The sequence below is a fragment of the Anabas testudineus genome, chromosome 24 (assembly GCF_900324465.2).
Source record: "Anabas testudineus chromosome 24, fAnaTes1.2, whole genome shotgun sequence".
NCBI lineage: Eukaryota > Metazoa > Chordata > Actinopteri > Anabantiformes > Anabantidae > Anabas > Anabas testudineus.
In genome coordinates, this window is record NC_046632.1 from 16,605,114 (window position 1) to 16,626,174 (window position 21,061).

The 21,061-nt window shown below is 39.6% G+C and overlaps 1 protein-coding gene across 2 annotated transcripts; it reads right to left on the reverse strand.

Annotated features, from left to right (window-relative positions):
* Window positions 1-419: 419 nt before the first annotated feature.
* Window positions 420-19,100, reverse strand: si:ch211-243j20.2 (uridine-cytidine kinase-like 1). 2 transcript variants are annotated; one of them, XM_026341345.1, is made up of 15 exons: window positions 18,994-19,100; window positions 16,935-17,143; window positions 14,565-14,671; window positions 13,859-14,029; window positions 12,158-12,229; window positions 10,028-10,217; window positions 9,604-9,665; window positions 6,339-6,358; window positions 5,250-5,348; window positions 4,940-5,033; window positions 4,619-4,681; window positions 4,269-4,391; window positions 3,982-4,089; window positions 3,672-3,828; window positions 420-2,828 (listed from the first exon to the last, which is right to left on the reverse strand). In XM_026341345.1, the coding sequence occupies exons 1-15, from the start codon at window positions 19,080-19,082 to the stop codon at window positions 2,752-2,754; spliced, it is 1,641 nt and encodes a 546-aa protein (XP_026197130.1). In that variant the 5' UTR covers window positions 19,083-19,100; the 3' UTR covers window positions 420-2,751. The 2 variants fall into 2 exon arrangements, with proteins under 2 accessions (XP_026197130.1, XP_026197131.1); XM_026341346.1 differs by lacking the exon at window positions 6,339-6,358 and adding an exon at window positions 8,077-8,093.
* Window positions 19,101-21,061: the final 1,961 nt, after the last annotated feature.

Here is a 21,061-nt window from a genome sequence, read left to right on the forward strand (position 1 = left end):
AAAACGAGTTTAATATAAGAGCGAATAAATGTTGCAATAGACCCAGCAACCACCAACTAAAGAACTGTTTCATCCAAAGACTTGTATATTTCCATTTATATTTCCTTTATAGCCAAAGAGAACAAAAACATCTGTATAAATCGTGTGAATGCGAATTATCTATGATTAATAAACAATTAACGCAACTTAAATGTAGAATATAAACTTTAACTTACAGAGAACTGCACTTACCCATTATAATGGATTTCTATATTACCGCAGCACAGAATAAAACTGCTCATTTCCCACAGGCCTGGAAAGCAGCATGAGACCTGCGCAGTGCGTCACTTCCGCTGTAAACATGTGAGCTGCTGCCCTCTAGCGGTGAAATCACCGTATTAAAATAAAACTACACGACCTCAAGTTTTCAGTCTACAAAACATTTATTTGTTTTTTAAATTCTGTACAAATGAAGTGGCAGCTGCAAAGAGGAAAACAAGCAGAAACAAATGTTTTGAACAGATGATCTGTTGACTTGCCCACAATAACATCAACCAACTTTATAGAGCATTCAAGTGTGACTTACTAGAGCAGAACCAAACAGAACAGAACCAGTTATTACTAGTTGAACGCAAGGATGCATCAAAGTCAGTAATTAGTGAATTTGTACAGAATGATTGGACATTTTTAATGTCTTGACAGTTGTTTTATCAAACATAATTTAATATGTTAGAGTTTAATATAGTAAAAAACCAAAAGCAGGAAATTGTTCTTTCCTCAACGGATCAACTAATTGTTACGGTTCTAGCGGCATCTGTGGGTTCAGCTTGCACCCTGTAGTTTGTATATAAACACTGTTCAAGCAAAACTGTTTCATGTAAATCACCAAACTGAGGTAACTGGATTCAACACAAAGTAAATGTGTCATACAGTACTGATAAAAGTGATAAAAGTGACAATAGCTGACTTTTATATTTGTAGTATTTGCTGTTAATTACATGAGTATCTACCTGAAAACACAACTAGACATAAACAGAATCTAACTTATTGTACAGATCTGTTCTATTTAGGTGCAGCAGTAAAGACGGCACGTAACAGAGCATCTCAAAGAAATTCAGCTATTGTTAATGATAAACCTGACAGTCAAACTTACATGAGACCTATTGTTCCAATAAACCTGGAGACAGACTGATAGGACTTGGTCAGTACGTCTGTCTAATAACATTAAAACTTTTAAAATTTCAAGTTATGCAAGGTAGATAAATGGCTGTGGTGTGACATACAACAAATATGTGAAGATCTGAAGTTGTAGAATCGATGAAAACAATATAATAAATAAATTAAAGCTTTTTAAAATTCCTGCAAACTGCAGCAAACATAGTAACTTACAAGTAAAGAACATATCAGGGTCACTCTCGGCATTCAACATCCTCTTAAAAGATGGAAAAATAAAAAGAGGTTTATGCAGAAAACTCTGAGATGCTACTAAAGCAAAGTTATTTTCTACTTGTGCGAAGGCAAGTGCTGCAGAACAAATAAAATAAAAACATTTAACGGCCTTCAATCAGCAATTAAAGTCCACACAGAGCGTTACATCAGTGGCCTCTGCACCAAGTTTAATAAGCAACGTGATGTGAAGCTTTTCTCAGCTACAAATCAACTTAACTAGCAGCAGTTTAAAAGCGTTCAATGTAACCACGACTTTAAAATCGGTCCCTGTTGTTAGTATTTATTCTATCTAAAGAATATAGTCGGTCACGAGCAATGCATACATTTATCTATATAGTGCTTATGAACGCTGAATGAAGGCGTGAAGTGGTTTCTAATTTATACTTATACGGGCGCAACAGCTGTGTTATTACTGCGGTGACCTGCTGGAGTAAAATCAGATAAAAATGTTCTAACGACATAAAAACTATTGAACAGAAGAAGAAAATAGTAACAGGAAAAGCCCAAAGCTAAGTTAACATATCAGTCAGTCTCCGACTCACTTCAAGTAGGGAGCCTTTAGTCCCCTTCTCTGAAAGTTGCCTGAGAAACTTTAGTTTTACAGTACAGACGGCTGCACCTTCAGAAAAAACGACACTACTGTCCAGACATGATACAGTACATTAACCTTAAAGTCTGCAGCAGCAGTACTAAACTACCAACAGTTGTCATAAGAGACAGGTCTTAGAAGATGAGCTGTTAATTCCAGTAAGATTACGTCTTTGTGCAAAACATTAATTGGACTATTAATGATCAGAGAAAGTAACTGCTGTTAAATCTAATAACGGAGCGTCGCTCTAGACAAAGATTTCCAGCTAACGGCTACTGTGCAAATTCCTGAAAGAAACTTAAGACTCCTCCAGTAAACGGACAGTACTTCAGTTCAGTTTGTAAAACTTCAGAGCTGCAGATTCAGCAACAAAAACACAGTACTGATATCATAATCAAGCATTTGTCTCTTATGTTGGCAGCTATTTGAAGTAGCAGATTAATAACTACAGCCTGGTTTGGAAAATGGTCTTTTGAAAGCCAGTGAACTAAAATAGGAGATGGATTCAGTCCTGCTGGCTCAAACGGAAATCTCCATTCAGTTTCCAATCGTTTGAGTTGGAAGCAGTTTGTGCAGCATCACCTCACTCATCAGGAGGATGTCGATGCAGCAGAGCAGACCAGAGCAGTGAGGGATGACGGAGGCTCTTTTTTTTTTTTGTTCCTTTCCAGAAACTGTTTTCAATGCTAAGTGCTTTCTAATGATCCTCCACAGCCCGGATTGGTCCTCTCTCTTCAGAAGTCCATCCCTTCATCACTTTCACACAAGTCTGAGGGAGCATCGGTGCCAAAGTAACGATCCCCGAAGTTACCTTTGGAAACAAAGAGTTGAAAAGAAACTGAAATGACACTAAGGCAAGAATAGAAAACAATAATCAGAGTTCAGGACATAAAGAGGTGAATGAAACAGTTTCCCAACGGCCCCTGTGGATATGAAAATACTGATCAACATGCAGAGGTGGAAAAACATTTGTGAATGAATCTTGGAGTCATGACATCAGAGTTAGAGGCATGTTGGATCAGTACTGATGTGTGCAGAGTGAGACATGCTAATTGTGTGTAAACTGTACAATTAGCAATTAGCTGTGTCTGTGTACGAAGCATAGTTTGAGCTGCCTGTTCAGGGACGGTACAACGTCTAGGTCACCTGTGTCGTGAGGCGTCGAGGGATAAAGACTGCAGGACGTGTGCGTCAAAAACACTTTAAAAAAACACACAAACAAAAATCACAGAAAAACAGAACTGTGGCTCAAACTCAGCACCTGATTCAGTAAGATGCTGCAGTTCTGCCTCCACGTCACATCACTAAAGTCACTAAAACTACCAAATCCAAAGTCGATGCTCTGACATCACTGTATTTAAATCCCAGGTGCAGCTCAGTGGTGCAGAAATGTGATTCACTGTTGATTTACCCTTTAATACGACTGTGGGTAGAGTCGTATATCAGCCTGTCTTACGTTGTTCCAGTTGCTGCCAATAAAGGTTAAAGATAATTCATAAAGCTTCGTACTGCTCGGCTTCAAGTCTTACTGCACTGCAAGGTCAGTTAGGTGCAGTTGTTAAAGACTCTGACACACGTTCCTTGTTCCAGATTTAAAACTAGTCTTTGCTGTTAAAAGTGTCACTTAATTCTATGAAACTGCTCTTTATCTCACCGATGCCCGGGATGATGTGGAACTGGTCGTTGACCTCCTTGTCCACAGCCGTGGTGATGATGCGGACTTTAGGGAAGGCGTAGGCGACTGAGTGCACACCCATCTCTGCCATCAGCAGGGACAACAGGAAGATCTTATCTTCAGCTACATCATGGTCCTGTACAAAGGAAAATGAGAGAGAGAGGAGACAAGCTCATTAAGAAACTAACTGAATCGTTTATTTCCATAGTGATTGATTACACTGATTCACTAATATTAGAATAGTTCTATGAAAATAAGATGTATGAACTTCAGAGTCCTGCAGACGTACCAGCAGCACTCTGACAGCCATGAGTGCAGCAGCTCCAGTGGACACGGTGCTGTCCATCAGGATGACGTAGTCCTCACTGATGTCTTTGGGCAGACGAAGGTAGTGAAGCTGAAAAAGATTCAGAACGTAACAGAAAATGCAATAAGAACTAAAGTTTCTCTGGAAGGTAAAGAATTAATGATGTAACCATAACAACCAAGATTAATTTCATCTGTCATGTGATTAAAGTACAAGTAGCGAGATGTTGGAAACAAGGAAATGAAATTCAAGTGACTGTACACACGCACCTCAGGTTCTCCAGTATCGTGGTTGGTCTGGATGAGGATCTTTCCCAGTCTGATGTCTTTACAAACAGCCATCAGAGCCTGCTCCATGGTCTCTCCTGCTCTCAGGATAGAAACACCAGTAATCTACACAAACAAAGGAGAGAAGAGTTCAACACTTTGAGAATGAAGCCTGTGTTACAGTCTGAACTCCTCTGTATGGAAATATCTGCTGCGTCATGCTTCATACTGTCCGTCCATCCAACGTCTACCTGGACTCATGCATGACCGTATTAGAATATGTGTCTGGACAGACTGGTTAGTGGAGGATGACGTCAATAACAAACCAGTTCACATTCTAGAAGCAGACTTACTCGTTTACCGCTTAGCCTCTTGCCCTCATAGACGCTGCCCTGAGGCGTCTCCACAGACACTGGCTAGAGAGACACACAAAGTGAAGTTTATCAAAGTGAAGGTTATCATTTTGTCCTAAAGTCAACCTGCGACTTTCACAGTTATACAGTCGAGGTGGTTTACAACAAACCAACTCATGGAGGATTATCTAAAGGTTCCAGGACAAAAGCTGCTGTTACATCAGTAACTAACTAATGACACAGTTCACTGCAACAACATTTGACCTTCACATTGATTAGAAGCAGGAGGTCAGTTAATTCCACACAAACACAAAAACTCACCTTGAGAGGCAGGAAGGAGAGGGCATGCTCTATCAGAAGCCTCATTAATCTTTTGGAGTAGAAGATAAACTCATCTCGGTTCGTCTCCTTGTTCCTACACAGACACAGAAAGGGCCCGAGGAGAGAGGATGAAGACGACAGTCTCTGAAACAAAGTAGAAGCTGGACCCAAACTAAGGAGTAACAGTCGGGACAGATCTCCAACGTGCTGCCACAGCTGCTGTCGACTCTCCTTAAAGTTCAATTTGTTTCTACCAGTTCTTTTGCTTTTCATTTTTAACATGGTGTTCATGGTCAAAGTGAGTTCTCACCTGATGATGGTGTGCATGCCACGGACCTGAGGTGTGCTCTCCATCACACTGAGGGTTTTAGGTAAAGGCTGACCCTGATGAGCTGAGGCCAGAGCGGATCTGTGGGAAACAAACAAACGTTCATAAGTGACATTCTGACGACATCAATTATGTTTTACTGTAATAGAAAACTAAAGACATTCTCAGAGATTTATGCCGACAGGCTGATTGTTATTATTATTATTTGGTTAGATATGTGTTGTACACACAGCTTCCTCCTGGATTGAGATGCTTTGATGTACAGAAGTTAACTCATATGCAAAGAGCACACACCTTCCGACTACCAGCCGCTACATCTAATACACCATGTTGCTTGTTGCACATTAAAACACATGCCGGCTACTTGTTACACTAAAGCACATTTTGCATGTCTGACTCCTCCTAAAGCTCATCAGCTGCACAAAACCAACCAGACGGGTGATGTTTAGAAACAGTTCCTCATCTCATTGTTTGTTATATAATATTGGTAGCACACATATTGGTATAGTAAAGATACCAATCGATTTGGTGCTAGCTCTTTAGGATTACAAATAAGAGTGTTCAGTTATTATTCAATGTTCAAGTCATATTCAACTATCGTAAGAAAAAACGTGTGTGGAGACCAGGTTAACATGCAGTATCTTTGTGCAACTGGCCTGAGGATTAGACAAACTGATGCCATCAACAGGCAACATGAAGAAAAATTCAGTGACGGTTTGTCAGTCAGAAACACTATTGGGTATCCAGATTCATCATTCATGCTAAGAAACCAACACTGCAGGGTTTCTGTACTGAATGATTTTCTTTGCTGCATGCTTTGTCTGTGCACTAAAGGCACTAAACATGCTTTCGCTTTAACACCAAGATCTGCAAAGCGGTGTAAAGCGTTTCAGCCATAACAACTTCAGCATTCAGTGTTATTCGATTTTTGGTAATTAGAGGCATCAATAAACAGCAAACAAGCATGTTGAGTAAGCTACAGTCAGAGCGTTCATTCAGTTAACAATGCAGCAAAAGACCAAAGTGCATCAACACTACAGAATTAAAGAGGATGCACAAGTTGAGCCTCACATATCCCAGCGGAGCTTCCTCTGAAGAAGGTGACAGGTTTTCATTTGGTGAAATAAAGTGATTAAAAGTGGGAGGAGGGAAGAGAAAGAAAGCAGGAAGGGAAAAATATATATACACACAAAAAAAGAGAAAAAGGAAGAGAAAGAACAATATTAGAGCAGTGAAACAGCTCCACTATGTTACTGCAGTGCAACACTGAACAAATACTTTCTAGTTCAGGGCTGAGAAGCAGCGAGCTCAATTCAATTCATCCTCTAAGTGGGTTCGTTTTGGGCGACTCAATTCATTCCCACTCCAAGCAGACTGCTTTAAAAGAGGGAAAATATAGATAAGTCATCCTTTGCTGCTCGTGTTGGAACTGTGCAAGAGCCCAAACCACTGAAAGCAGCCTCAAATCGATCTCAGCATTTGTAGAGAGGAGTTTATCCAGTTCAAAAACACTCAGGGGAAGGTTCACACTGCTGAGCACAAGCTGATTAAACCAACTTATACTTAAGGTATTGATAAACTATAGCTACAGTATAAGTAGAACTCTAGATGCAGCACTTAGTGGACACACAATGTTTGACCTGTCGCTCTGGGAGGTCTTGGTAAAGTTTGAGTTTCTCATTAACACTTTCTCTTATTGACATAAGGTGAAGACCGGATGTGTACCATTAGCCGTCTGCTCCAGTTTTAATATCCTGTTCACATTCTTGAAACAGTAATTTAACATAAGATGGTTTAATGCTTTTAACGCACATTCTTTCTATGTTCAGTCCATATATAACAGGACATACAGCGGCTGACTTGTGATGTGAAAATAGATCAATACAAACTGTAGTAAACAGATTTTAAACTTGAAGATGTGCATGTATGAGCATGATTTGTGGCTTAGAATATTTTGGAAGGTAAACCCAGTCTTGACGAAGTGTAATCGGTTCAGAACTTCCAGCACATATACAGAGAACAGAGGGAACATCCTGCGAGGAAGGGGGAGGTCTTAATGTATTGCACTAGTTTGGCCATCACCAAACTAGCGTTTCTTCAGTTTCACATCACTGTAAGAGAATACAGTCAATACAATCTGAATCCAGACTTTTAGGATGCGATAAGACTTGTGTCACCAGCTGTTACACAACCCAAAAGTAAAATATTTGCAGTGAGGGAAACTGACCTCTTGGAATAACAGTTTCATACAGTACTCCTTTCCAAAATGTATTTACTCTGTGAGGTTTGTTTATACCATTGTTCTATGTCAAACTCTAATCTGCCCAAACTTGTTGTAAATCACTTGTTTCAGACTGATTTGTTCCACCTTCATGTTCATGAAGAGGTGCCTGCCCAAGTTTTGTTTTGCTCAGTAAACTGTCAGCTGTTATAATGGTGATACAGTGAACAGAATATAAATGTAACATTAATTCAATATTAAGTAAAGTTAAGTAAGAGCACCTAAAATAAAAATGGACGTACAATGAAGTTAAACAAATTCTGTTAAATCACTCACATGTGGAGGTTAAGAATGAATCTGTTAGTCTTACATGAGGCGCAATGTGACAGATTTTCACTTGAGTACAACAATTATTCACAAAAGGACAAATTCACCTTACAGTGTTCAGCTTTTCTTACTTTTTTAAAAGTATTTGCAGATGTAAACTAAGTACTCTATATATGAGAAGTGGCACAGTACCACAAATGAACAGATAAAGAAAGGAAGGAGGGAGAAGATGTAGTAATAACATAACAGTAACAGTCATACCTCACAGTGATCTCACGCTGGAATGGTTACACAGCATTCAGCCAGGCAAGGAGGGTCGTGCACAAGGAGACACACACACACAGACGCACCAGTGTGTGCAAACAGTGAGAAACATAAGAAGAACAAAACATGAGATAAGCCATTCCTGAGAAAAGCATCATCTGCAATATAATAATACCCCCCAAACATTTAAAATAAATGTTTGTTGAAATGTAACGTTGCCTTTATTGTTTCATGTCATCCTGCTCATCACTGGTTTAAATCACTGCTTGTTTTTGTGCATTGACAGCAAATGCAAAAAAAAATATATCAATCAATATTTTACATGGATGATTTTAAACCCTCAGTTTAGTTTAACCTTTATTTAACATATTCCAGCAGGAAACCTGCAGCTGAAATACTCCATTACTGCACATGTTCATGTCAAAGCAGAAAGAAAACTGAATCCATTTGTAAAAACAGTGAAGTATCATGCTACTGCCACCTGTCTGTGAATGTGCACCCACACTGAACCGTTTTACACACTGTCAGCGTCATGCATGAGAGTGTGAAAGATGTTATATGTGTTCTGTTAGTGCCCAGGACAGAATATGTTGTAGGTCATAGTTTGGTGCAGGTCATAAAGCGGCTGGGTGACATCTCAGCGAGCTGAGGAAAGACGAAGGACACCTCTCCTCTCCTCACAGGACCATTAACCTCAAGTACCTACTGCAGACGTCTCACACCAACACCAATGAGGTGTGGAGGCAAAGAAGAGGATAACGACGTCTGACAAATCTTTAGGCAGCTCTTTGATCGACTAAGGCTGGAAATAAAAAAACTGTCAAACTGAATCTTCAGATTGTTTTTCATGTAATTTTATTATTGTTCATGTGACTATAGCTCACTCTGTCTTTTGTGCTTGAGGTCCTTCAAAAACATGACAGGGCAGTTAAGCAGAGAGTGAAACCAAATGTTTTTTCCAGCTAACCTGCAGAAAACAGCAGGACAAACAGAAAAATCATTTACCTCTTTCAACCAGCAGAGGGTGGAGGAGGTCACAGACGGGAGAAGGTTTAATCTAAGCATCCAGACTCCTGAGCATTTATCCCATGGGGTAAAACATTTAAGGAAATACAGCTGCTCAGTTTACCTCTGAGACCGTTTTACTTCCAAAGCGCCACAGGTCATGTTCACACCTCCACACCTTCTTGTTTTTAAAAATCAAACTAGGACCTTTACTATTCAAGTTAAAGAATAAATAAAGCTCCAGATTTTCAGGAGTACACACTGCAGTGCATGAGCTGTTATTGTTCTTTTAAATATTCTTTGCTGACAACAGCAGTAACTGCAAAATAAAGAAAATAAATGGGGATGCTCTTTATCAGCAGAACATGCGGCTGAGCACTTGTTTCTTACAGAAAACCACAGGCTGAACCGGTATTTATAATCAGTAAAAACAGAAGTAATCAGGATGCACCTAGTTTTTAGCTGAATCAGTAAAATTGTGTCAGAAACATCAGACAAAGAACTTTGAGCAATTGTTACCTTCTCTAGTTGACTGTGAACGTGCTGAACAATCAAATCCAACGCTACAAAGTTCTCTCCGCCTGCAAAACACACAGATAAGAATTTTAAATGAGTCTGCAAACCTCGTCCTCGAGGGCCACCACCTGTCTCCACCCTACCCACCGCTGATTACCTGCATCTAGAGTTCAGTCAATCAGAAGGTTGGAGATATAAATTCAGTTTGTCTTCCTTGACCCTCATTTTAGTTGGTATCTCCCAGCTTCTGGTCAACTAAACACATCTGATCAGATAATCAGCAGAGGTGTAGGGAGGGAGAAGTTCCAGTTTACTAACCAGTACGTAAAGTATTATTATCATTATTATTATTATTATTATTATTATTATTATTATTATTATTATTATTATTATTATTATTATTATTATTAGTTATTTCGATTCTCACCTCTGGGCACCACGATGTCGGCGACCTGCACCGTAGGCTCGATGTACTGCTCGAATGCTGGCTTTACAAATTTATTGTATTGTTTGATGATGCCGCTGATGTCCCGTCCACGCTGGGAAATGTCCCTCTTCAGCCTCCGTATCAGACGGATGTCGGAATCTGTGTCCACAAACACCTTCATGTCAAGAAGCTGAGAGATTGGAAGAGAAAAGGAGAAATCAAGAGCATTAAATAAGATTTATACAAACTTTGTAAATCTAATGTGAAACCTTTACTTAAAAATATCAAATTTGACTTTAAAACCCCCAGAATGACGTATTTACACAGTAGTGCTCCGTTTTAATGACTCGACATTTTTACATCTGAAACGTGACACTGTGTCCACGACATGTTGAGTCCTCCAGAGTGTAAACTGAGGAGACGTCACTTATCACTGTCACTTTAAAAAGAAACTCAGCTGCTGATCCATCCAGTAAGCTCCAATAAACTGAACGTCAACTCAGCAAAATGAGCTTCACAACAGAGGTGGGTCAACAAAGGGGAAAAAAGAACAACTGATGACTAGTCAAATAAAAAGGAGTCTGTGGGTGATTTAGATCCGAGCGACGGTGGAGGTACAGGTATAACTCAGCTGCACAACAAGCCAGTGGATTCTGACGGCTGTAAATCTGACAAACGGACCAACCCAAAGATGGCATGTTGCTGGATAAGCACGACTGTCATTCTGTAAAACAAGGCGAATGAGGAGTGAGCTGTTCCTAAAGGTCAGAGGGCAAAGCTGCAGCTGTAGATCATCACTTCACCTGCTGCAACAGGAATGGATTCTTAACCAATGTTTTTTATCCATTTCCCCTCATGTTTGTAGATGGTAGGGAGACATTTCCAAGCTATAGGTTGTTATTTTGTCCAATAATATTTATCATTAATTAATATTAATAATGTTCTGGCTAATGAAGTGATTCAAATTGTTAAATATATTAATTTAAGAGAAGAGTCGCAGTTTATGACTGTGTTAAAAATGTCTTTTTCTCTCAATGTACAGTCGCTACCAGCAGCATGTGAGTGTGTGTGCACATTATCAGTGTTTATTAAAGCAGACCTCTGCTGTACCAGATCAGATCTGCAGCTATAATTGACTTCAATTACAAGAACGGACACAAAACATAATTAATCACCACGAACAATGGCCGTTATTAACTGAATCAGAAAGTAATCAACTACACAGCTGGGTCTCTGGAGGGGGGGGGGGCCTTATCACCATGGTCCAGCTCTCACACACCCACCCACCCCAGGACGGCCCTCTGCTGTAAAGAACCCTCCCCTTTAATTCATATAGATTTCATCAGAGTCTTGACAGGACCATTAAAAACGGTGCAGAATGAATTTCCTCCTCATAAAACTGGTCTCCTCTTCTCTTCTCATGCACATAAACAAACATGGGTGTAAAAGCTTGACTGAATTTTAATTACTCTGTAAATATTCTTGTTTTCATATACTTTAACTTTGGAGTGCAAAAGTGTTATAATAATAATAATAATAATAATAATAATAAGCTTCTCAAAGGTTGAACTCACCCATTAATCTTTACAATTTAACTACTCATTTCATATAAATGACAAGAACTGACTAGACAGACTAGAATTGAAAATTATTTTTTACAAGTTAAAAAATAATAAACATTAGAAAAATAATACAAAATAAAGGTAAACATAACTAAATAATATGTCAGGTTATTTAGAGATGATCATAGCTACGCTCAGAGAGGAGCACTTTTACAAAAAGAGCAGAGAGAGTCATGTCCATACGAAACATTTCATCTCACAGACAAATTAGCACCTCGTTCATTCAATTCCTCTTCTCAGATTCACCAGGTTCACTTCAGCATTAATCAGCCTGTTGGTCGTCTGAGCCGACCGAGCCATTAATCGGGTTTGACAGCACAGAACCGAACGAGCAAAGGGAGAAAAATCTGATTCCAAATAAATGGTTTTGAAATCGGGGATTCGTTCAAGAAGTGTGCTCATGTATTAAAAACGAGGGCTGAAGATATAATTTAATAAATTGTGCTGCATTCACTGACCACTGTAAAAAAACATTTCAGGCAGAGCAGAGGACCAGACTTTTTCATACCTTCAGAAGCTCCTTGTTGGCGAAGGCCAGGATGCCCTCAAAGATGACAACATTGGCCCCGTACACCGTTTTCTGTCATGAAGAATGAACAGAGAACGGTTAAATAAAGGCTTCAGGGTAAAGTAATGAAGCTTCCTAATAGTAGTTAAGACATGACAAGATGGTGGACTGGACTCATAGTTATTATTTTTTGTCTTAAAGTCCATCTTATGCCGAGGTGACACAACTTCCAGCTAATATCAGCATCACTATATCAGCTACTTCTGTCTGTCCACCATCGTTGTCTACAACCTGTTTTTGTTTTTTCTTTGTTACGTCCTGTCACGATCTCCTGTTAGGACAGTTTCCACAGCCTGTACCAGCACAACAGAGGGTCCTGATAAAACCTGCATGCTCAAACTTGTACATATGCACACACAGCAAACAAAACAAAAGCCACTCAAACATATTTATCTGTAGCCCATTTTAGTCGAAACCCCACAGGAAAGAAGACCGATATCCATAATCACTAAATGGACTTCAGTCTATTTTCTGTATCAGCAAACAGACGCAACATATCAGAAAATCAAGTGAACACGACTGGAACATTTTTATTTTTTTTTTTAAACATACAGGAAATTCTGCACTGAAGCACTTGTACACAGTCAAACATAAAATCGACCAAACCGGATCGTGAGCCTGTTTTTCTACCCAGTGTGTGTTTATTGGGTGGGATGGAGGGTGAGAGAGATTAATCACTGCCTCAATCAAAGACAAAATGGTGTATGGAGTATGTCACAATCCTATTACCTTCCTCTGACCGGCACCATGCTAAAGTCAATGGTCTGGACACATCGGTATTGATTTTGAGCAGGAGCAGCAGACAGAGCAGGCAAGGTTGTTCGTGAACAGGAGAAAGTGAATTCTAAAGAAACAGATGAGTGTTTATTGATTAGCTCATTTCCCTGTTCTTTGCTAAGAGATGATTTAGTGGGTCTTTAGCATGTTTAAGTATCAAAGGCTAAAAGAAAGAGAAGATGACCTCCAGTTTTGGAAAAGAAGAAGTAAATAAGTTCCAAGCTGCCATCATGTTCATTCATTTAACTGGCGGAAAAACATCCAAAGAGAGTATATACAGCCTGCAGCTAGTTGGCCCTTACAGCCCCCTTCACCCCTTGGGGCCTGAGGCTTAATTACAGTCAACGCAGTACAAAAGGCCCATAAAATGATTTCAAGTCACGAGTCGTGATAGGCGATTTCCCACATGATGTTGTGCCTTTCAGCCATGAAATTACTTTGCAAAGAAATAGAGAGGAGTTGTCAGAGTGCCACACTGTCAGATTGATTCTTTACAATGCCTCTGGGACAGGATTTGTGCTCTTTGCTTGGGTTAATGTCCTGTATACTAAATCCTTAATAATTAGCAAATTAGCAGGCATCTCAATCGGGATCAGTTCAAACAACGAGTGCATCTATTGGGGTGTTCAGTGATTTGTAACTGTAACAGTAATTTTATCCTTTAAATGACATCAAGATGGAAAAAAGCTGCAGCTTTTACTGTATTTTAGTGCAGGTGGATGGTTTCCAAACTGAACTTCAATTGTGTGCAATACCTGGATGTCCTTGCAGTTTTTTTTCCCCCAGGTTATTAACATGTGTTGGTCAGAAACAAATCCCATCTAACGTGGAGTCATATTATAATATGTCCTCGACAGGTCTTACCCATTCCTTGCGCCTGGAGTGAGATGTGAAGTCGTACACAGGCACTTTGACGCTTTTCCCTTTCTTCAGCTTTCTGAGGACAGTGACCAGAAGCTCAAAGTCAAAGGCGTCGGGGTGGTCAAAGTTATACTCATTTTTTGCTGCCAGCTCCTGCTCTTCTTTGTTTAACACCTGAAACACAGACGCAAAAGTAAACATCAGCTAATCCAACGTAATGTCTTACTTATTACACTTCATCTTTCCAGTCTAAATTACAAAAATTATTCCCAACACTACGCCTGTAAATGTCCCAGAGGAGATGAAGAGGATGCAGCTCCGATTCATATGTTAATGAGCTGTGAGAGTTGGGTATCAGAAGCCCATCAGCTGACTGGCTTGTTACATAAACCATTTTCACATATGAACTCCAGCTAACGTCTGGAGAATTAGGTCCAACACACTGTTCAGAGTTCAGGAGACAGATGTGTTCTCACCGGGGGAAATAGTCCCTCTGAGTTGGGTAAGAGGTGATGTAGTGTACGAAAGGACAGTGATCACACAAAAACACACAAATCAGTGTTTTGTTTGCAGCACAAAAGTAGTGTTCTGCCTTGCCTTTAAACCTCAGAGGAAAAAGAATAAAGAACAGAGAAAAAGCTGCTAACACACTGCAACGCTTACTGTTTATTTACACTCTACACAGAGTACTGTTAGCGGAGTTTGGTACCTTGTAGAAGGAGTCCATGGAGAGGAGAACCACCCAGGGAACATCCAGCGCCTCAATGATCTTATTGGCTACTGTGGTTTTACCAGACGCACTCCCCCCACACAGACCTGCAGCAGGAAAATAAACAACATTATCACTGGATAAGGAAAATGTGTAGGTCCAGATTTGGTTGACACCAAGGATGATAAGGTTCCTGCCCTTGTCCCATAGACACCTCTTCTGTGGAGAGCAGCCAGAAACTCAGCAAAAACGACATGTTATGTTAAAAATATTTATATATATTTTTGGTTCACTGGTTGGTTGCTTAGTTCATTTTTTTCTTTTGGGCAGGTGATAAAGATGAAGTATAACTGCATCATTTAAAAAACATTAGATATTAGTGAAAATTGTCCATCCCAGAATGCCCATAATACTAACAGTCCAAAATATTGTATATATTAATGTTAACGCACATCTAAGAAGCAGTAACCAGAGAATTTCTTATTATTTCTGGTTGAATCATGACTTAAGCTATTATGAAAGAACTAGCAATTCATTTTCTGTCAGTTGACTAATTATTTTCTAGTCCAATTTCAAGGGTCATTATGGTAAATGAACTGCACTTATTCTACACTTTTCTGTCTTCCTGGACAAACTGCTTTACAATTTGTCTTCTATTCACACAATATTTACTGCAGAGCGGCCACGAGCAATTCTGGCTCAGGAGCAACTTCAAAGAGGCTTTAGTGTTTTTCCCAAGGACACTTTGACCCACAGCTTTCCATAATCATGTTTCAGAGACAGCTCTATCATTTTCCTTTACAGCAGGCCTCAAATTATGGCAATACTTAAAAAATTCACTAATAAAAGTATATTTCCCCATCCAATCTCATGTATGGAATAATTTTCAACTTATAATAAAGTAACGAGGGATCAGTCATGTAGTCATAAGGTTTAATGTGATCCGATTCTTTTTTAATGCATTTAGGATCCAGGACAAAGATCAGAAAGTAACTTAGGCATAAAATGTTTTGGTACATATTGTTAGTATTATATGATATATTATACTTATTCTACTGCAAATGTCCCAAATACAATACAACAACATAACGTGGCTGGGGTGACAACTAATCCTTATGGATTAAATTGTTAAGATGTCACATTTAAAAAGCTGGATTAAGGAGATGTTTCACTTTTTTACTCTGTGTTGCAGGTAAATAATAAACAGTGTATGGGGAAAAATGAAGTAAACACTCTTTTTTGCTTGGCTTTGAAGAAAATGTGTGTGTGCAACCACATTTTGTGCTGCACTCAGAAATTGCAAAAGAAAAAAAAAAATACTACTGGCACCAGTAAAAAAACAAAAGCAAAAGTTCATCTAGAGACCGTTTTCACTGCACCCGACCTCCTGGGTTAAAGACCACAACAGCAATCCTTCAGAACAACGATGCAGGGCACTGAGCCAGAAGTGCACACTGGCTCGATGCATTTGCTGTGAGCAGTTGTGTGCGTTTGTTGAGGTGTGCACGTGTGTGTGTGTGTGCACGAGTGTGAGTTTATGCACAGGAACAGAAATAGCCTACAGAGCTACCGAGCTTCTGTGTTATAAACAACTCTCAGTTTTTGATTCATCAAGGTCCAAACTGCTGACTGGGGGACAGAGAGAAAACACTGCAGGGCTCCTTATTTCTATGCGATTCCAGCTTTGAAGAGTTTGTAGAAATGCTACCTCTGACTTTTAGATTGGTGTAGTAAAATAAGTTAAATAGATAAAAACCGGCTCCTGGAACCATCTGTTACAGCAGATAAAACTGCTTCTCTATTAGCAACAAAATCACACAGAGGAGATAAAGTACAATGACGCTTCACAGTGGGTTTTTGGTCCTCACCTCTGCTCTCTTCATGTACCTCCCTGCAGCTTCTCTTTTAACCCCTCACATTCCTAATTTTCCCCCCACTCTCCACTTAAAAGCAGGTTTGTTTTCAGTCTCAGGTTTTGCTCTGTCAAGTTCGCTGCAGACCTGCAGTCTGGGTCCTATAACCAGGACACATCGACCACAGAACAGCCGAGTATGAAACTGTAGCCACTCACTGCAGCCCATTGACCAGAGCAGACTGCCTACTGAAGGTAATGTCCACCTCTCCCTCCATATATTTCCACTCATGCCTATCTGATGTGTTTAACCACAGAACATTGGTTCTGCAAATGCTGCTGGGACATGTCCAGCGGCAGATATTTCACTGTGCTAATCAGGAAGCTAATGGTCTGCTTTGAGCCACCACCCACTGAAGTCACAAGTAAAAATTAATAGTTCAACGTTCAAGTAATTTGTCTTTATAAATAAGCTTTTTACTATATTGGTGGACAGCTATAGTTGCTTGATGTCTCACCAATAACGAAGGCCTCTTTGAAAGTGGTCCCAGTGACGTTGTACCAAGGTGGTCTTCCAGCTGTGTAGATGGTCCGCTTGCTAGTCCTCAGCAGTGGGGGCTCTGTCTTAGACTGGCTGGTGGTCCGTTTTCGTGGCGATAGAGAAGGGGTCAGTGGGCATCGGGGCACATGTTCTGGGAGGCCATCCAGGGAATCATGTTCACTACCACTGGATTTAAAGATGGGAAAACAACCATCAGAGGACGGAAGATCGACTTTACAACAGGTTCAGCTCACTGGTAAAACGGTGACTCAGTCTTTAGCCCTACTGGAAACACCCAGATATAAAAGTTCAAGGTTTACACTGCACCAACATAATAAAACTTAAGAAAAGAAATAATGTACATGGTGAACTACTATCAGCCTACATGCAGATAATAAGGCGACAGAGGAACTTACATAGAAAGGATCTGATTCAGTCCCTCTGACCCACAGCCTGCATGTCAACTTGTTTATTTTGATGTACAGTAAAAGCTAGTTGCCATCAGAGATGCCTTGTTAGCTCATGACTGACCCCATGACACTGCTCCAACACGGGCATTTCAGTCCTTACAAGGTGTCTGCAGGTTCCACAAAGTTGAATGTATGACAGACTTTTTCTGACCAAACACAACTAATCACAACATGTGACTATATATTGGAAAGAAAGAGACACTAACAAGACCTTTACCATTTTAAACACTGGGCCAGATTTGATCATTTACATTGTTTTAAACATTTGAGAACCTGCAGATCCTCCTGCTGTCCTGCAGAAAGATTAGAGGAACTCTGTGCTCTAGAGTTCCTCTCTCACGTTTCTCTCCACAGTGAAATCTCTGCTGTCAGTGTGGTTGAGGGGGAGGAAGGGGGAACTTGCCAACTCTCCCCAGGAAATCACACTGCTGCCCTGGACGCAGCATGGCACAAACTGGGGCCACCATTCACATGAGTAAGGCTGTCATCACTTGGCTGGGACTAGTTACAATGGTCTGATCTATGTGCCCTGGTTTAGAAAGACTGTAGTTAAGCATCCACACCTTCCTGCAGGTTTAAGTAGTACAAATTGTAAAACAGAGAGATGCCTGCAACCATTATATTTTAGTAATGTATTCCTTATTGAAAGTGCCTTTATATATGCAGTAGATAATCATCCCCTGTAAGAGATGTGTACTTTGGATAGATAACTGGGAAAGCTGCAGGAACTAGTCAGAACTCGTCCCACTAAAACCAGCTGGGTTCGACTCCGTTTTCCCCTAATTCAGCACAACCCTCATGGGACATTTAACACTGTAATAATCCCTAGATAATAATAATAATAATAATTAGGCACAACCAACTACAGGACATCCTGAATTCAAGCAGTGCAGGTTAGCATGGCTGCCACACAGACACCTGATCCCTCTGTAGTCTCAGTGCTACGTGTTATGAATGAGCTTGCATGAACCACACATTAGCATTAGCTGACGTTGTGATAAGCATTGAAACATTTAGTATTTAGACCCAGACTGCAGTTTAACTAAATTAGTCAGATATGGTTTGTTATTACTAGCTCCTCTTCTTTAGAGCTATATTTTTTCCATATCCCACTGTAGCTAGACACCTATGCCGAAATAACCACGGTACCATGAAACATAGTGAAGTCGTGTTCTATGAAGTATGAACGTTTTTTAACAATAGTATGAACATAAATTAAAATTTTTTTTAATCAAGTCTGGCTCAAGTCTGACTCCAAAGAGACTCGTCCGTTACAAGTGCTGGTGAATGCAAAGGAAAGCTAGTGTTAACTTATCTGTAGCAAGAAATAATGCTGCAAACTAAACCTCTTAAACATTCAATGACTTGATAACATCGCTGTTTTTATTCAAGTGTCACCACGTTGTTCTTTTCTTTTCTGCAGCCACGCTGACTCAATGCGTCGGTTTGACTCCGTTAGCTAGCCAGCTAGCTGCGTTATTTAGCTAGCATGAGCAGCCTTTGCTGTAGTGTTTCCCCGCGGTGCCCTGATCCGTGACACACACTTCCATCGTTAATTTGTTTTACCTGTCGGACCTCGACATGGAACTGTCCGCCTCCATTCCTTTATCTGTCCGCTGTTCGTCCGCTTTACTGTCGCAGCTCGTCGACTCCATGTTGGCTCGGCGCGGAAACCAAACACCAGCAGCGTCATGACGTCAGTGCACGTACACCCGTGCTGTATTTATGGTGATCGGGAAAAAAGAAACTTAACCTTCACTGGCTCGACTCACAGTTTGTGTTGCAGTCGTCTTTATTATAGTAGTATAATAAGTATTATAATAAAAATAAACAATTTATCTGTGTTGTTACCTTGATTATTATTATTATTATTATTATTATTATTATTATTATTATTACTGTTATTATTATTATTATTATTATTATTATTATTATTATTATTATTATTATTATTAACTGTAAGATAAAAACTGAACTATTTTCTATCTAAAAATATGAAAGGTTGATCATGGTGGGGTTTGTGATCATGTTCTTTGTTGCTTTTGTCACAGTCCCAGGATCATTTAGAACATATTATAAATATATATACAACATTTGGAAAACCCCACATATTGTTTATTTATTGTGTATTAAGCTAATTTTCTGTGTGTCAGACTAATGACCTGATTAATCATTTTATTTAAGTGCCTGGAAATATAACTGATTAGATCCATTACAGCATGCCCCGATAAACCAAAACACAATTTAACAGAAAGCTGTTGTTAGTTACTGACAAAATAAAATAAATAAAAACAAAAGACCAAAATGGTAAATATATAATAACAATTTATTTCAGCTAATACATTCATTCGACATCGTTAAGATTGAAAGTCACAGAATCAGCGTCTTGGCGACCAACTTTAAAATGCTATTAGTAGTCTAGTTCAATATGTTTGTGGCTGAAAACAGCAAAACTGCTGATAAATAACAAGTGATAAATAAAGAGAACAGAGAAGCAGCTTCAATCAGGAGAGCAGGTCAAGTTGGTGCAAATTTACGTTTGTCCCACAGGACGTGAACACCACATTGGCGCTGTAGTCACGAATGATGAGAATCGTCAAAAAACAGGTTCAGAAATAAACAGCTGCAAAACACGAAAACACACATTTAACACAAATATGTAAAACTTCCAGCTACATTTTATTAAATTTAATCATCGTCCAGTGGAACCTGCACCATCGTAAGCTACTAGTTTGATCAGTTATAGCCAAAATATGACTAATGAGACATAATTGTATTTTGAGGTTGAAAGGTTAAAATGTCCTAGAATTAATAAAGGTACACAATCCTAATCCAATAGATTAAATGTGAGTGTAATTTGCAATAAATCGTACATTATTGTACTACTGCATGATGCCATTTTATTTATGTTTTAATGCTAATACATCTGTTTAGCTCGACTCAAACATGACATAATTTATGCAGCTTTTATTCCATTAGATGGACACAATTAGACTCTGTTCAGTTTGATGTTCGTGTGTTTAAACGGAAACACGTAAATCTGCATTGAAATATTATTGTTTTGCATTGATAAATCTAAATTTGATCGTTCTGCTGATATTAACACATTCAGTAAAATTGAACCCCGGTTTATTTTGCTCTTGATGTTTTATAATAGGTTTAAAAGAAATGATTTAAATTCTATTATAACCTCTGTAGATAAAGCTCATTACCACTTCACACATGCTGATCTGAAATTGATTATTATTCATATGATGCTTGTCCAATTAGGATCCATCCACCTGGAGGTGTGCTGTGCTCCACCGGGTCATCAGTCAGACTGTTGCTGTTCGTCCTGTGACAGCAGCTGCAGTGTTGAGTGCTGCTGCTGCTGCTGCAGGTCCGTGTTCGAGGCTCCAACTCACAACCAAATTAAAACCTCCCTCAGAAAAAACCCCGCATGTGGTTTCCTCCTCCTGCCTCGCAGCTCGCACCGCAATGAAGGAATCCGTTGGTTTGCTCTGAAGTCTCCAGGCTCACAGACATGAGGTCTCGGTTCACTTTTCCACGCGTCGAGTGAAGATCAGGGACACTGGAGCGGTCGTTTCTCACCGGTAACTCCTGCAGCATCCTCCAAAAGGAAAAAAACAAAAAC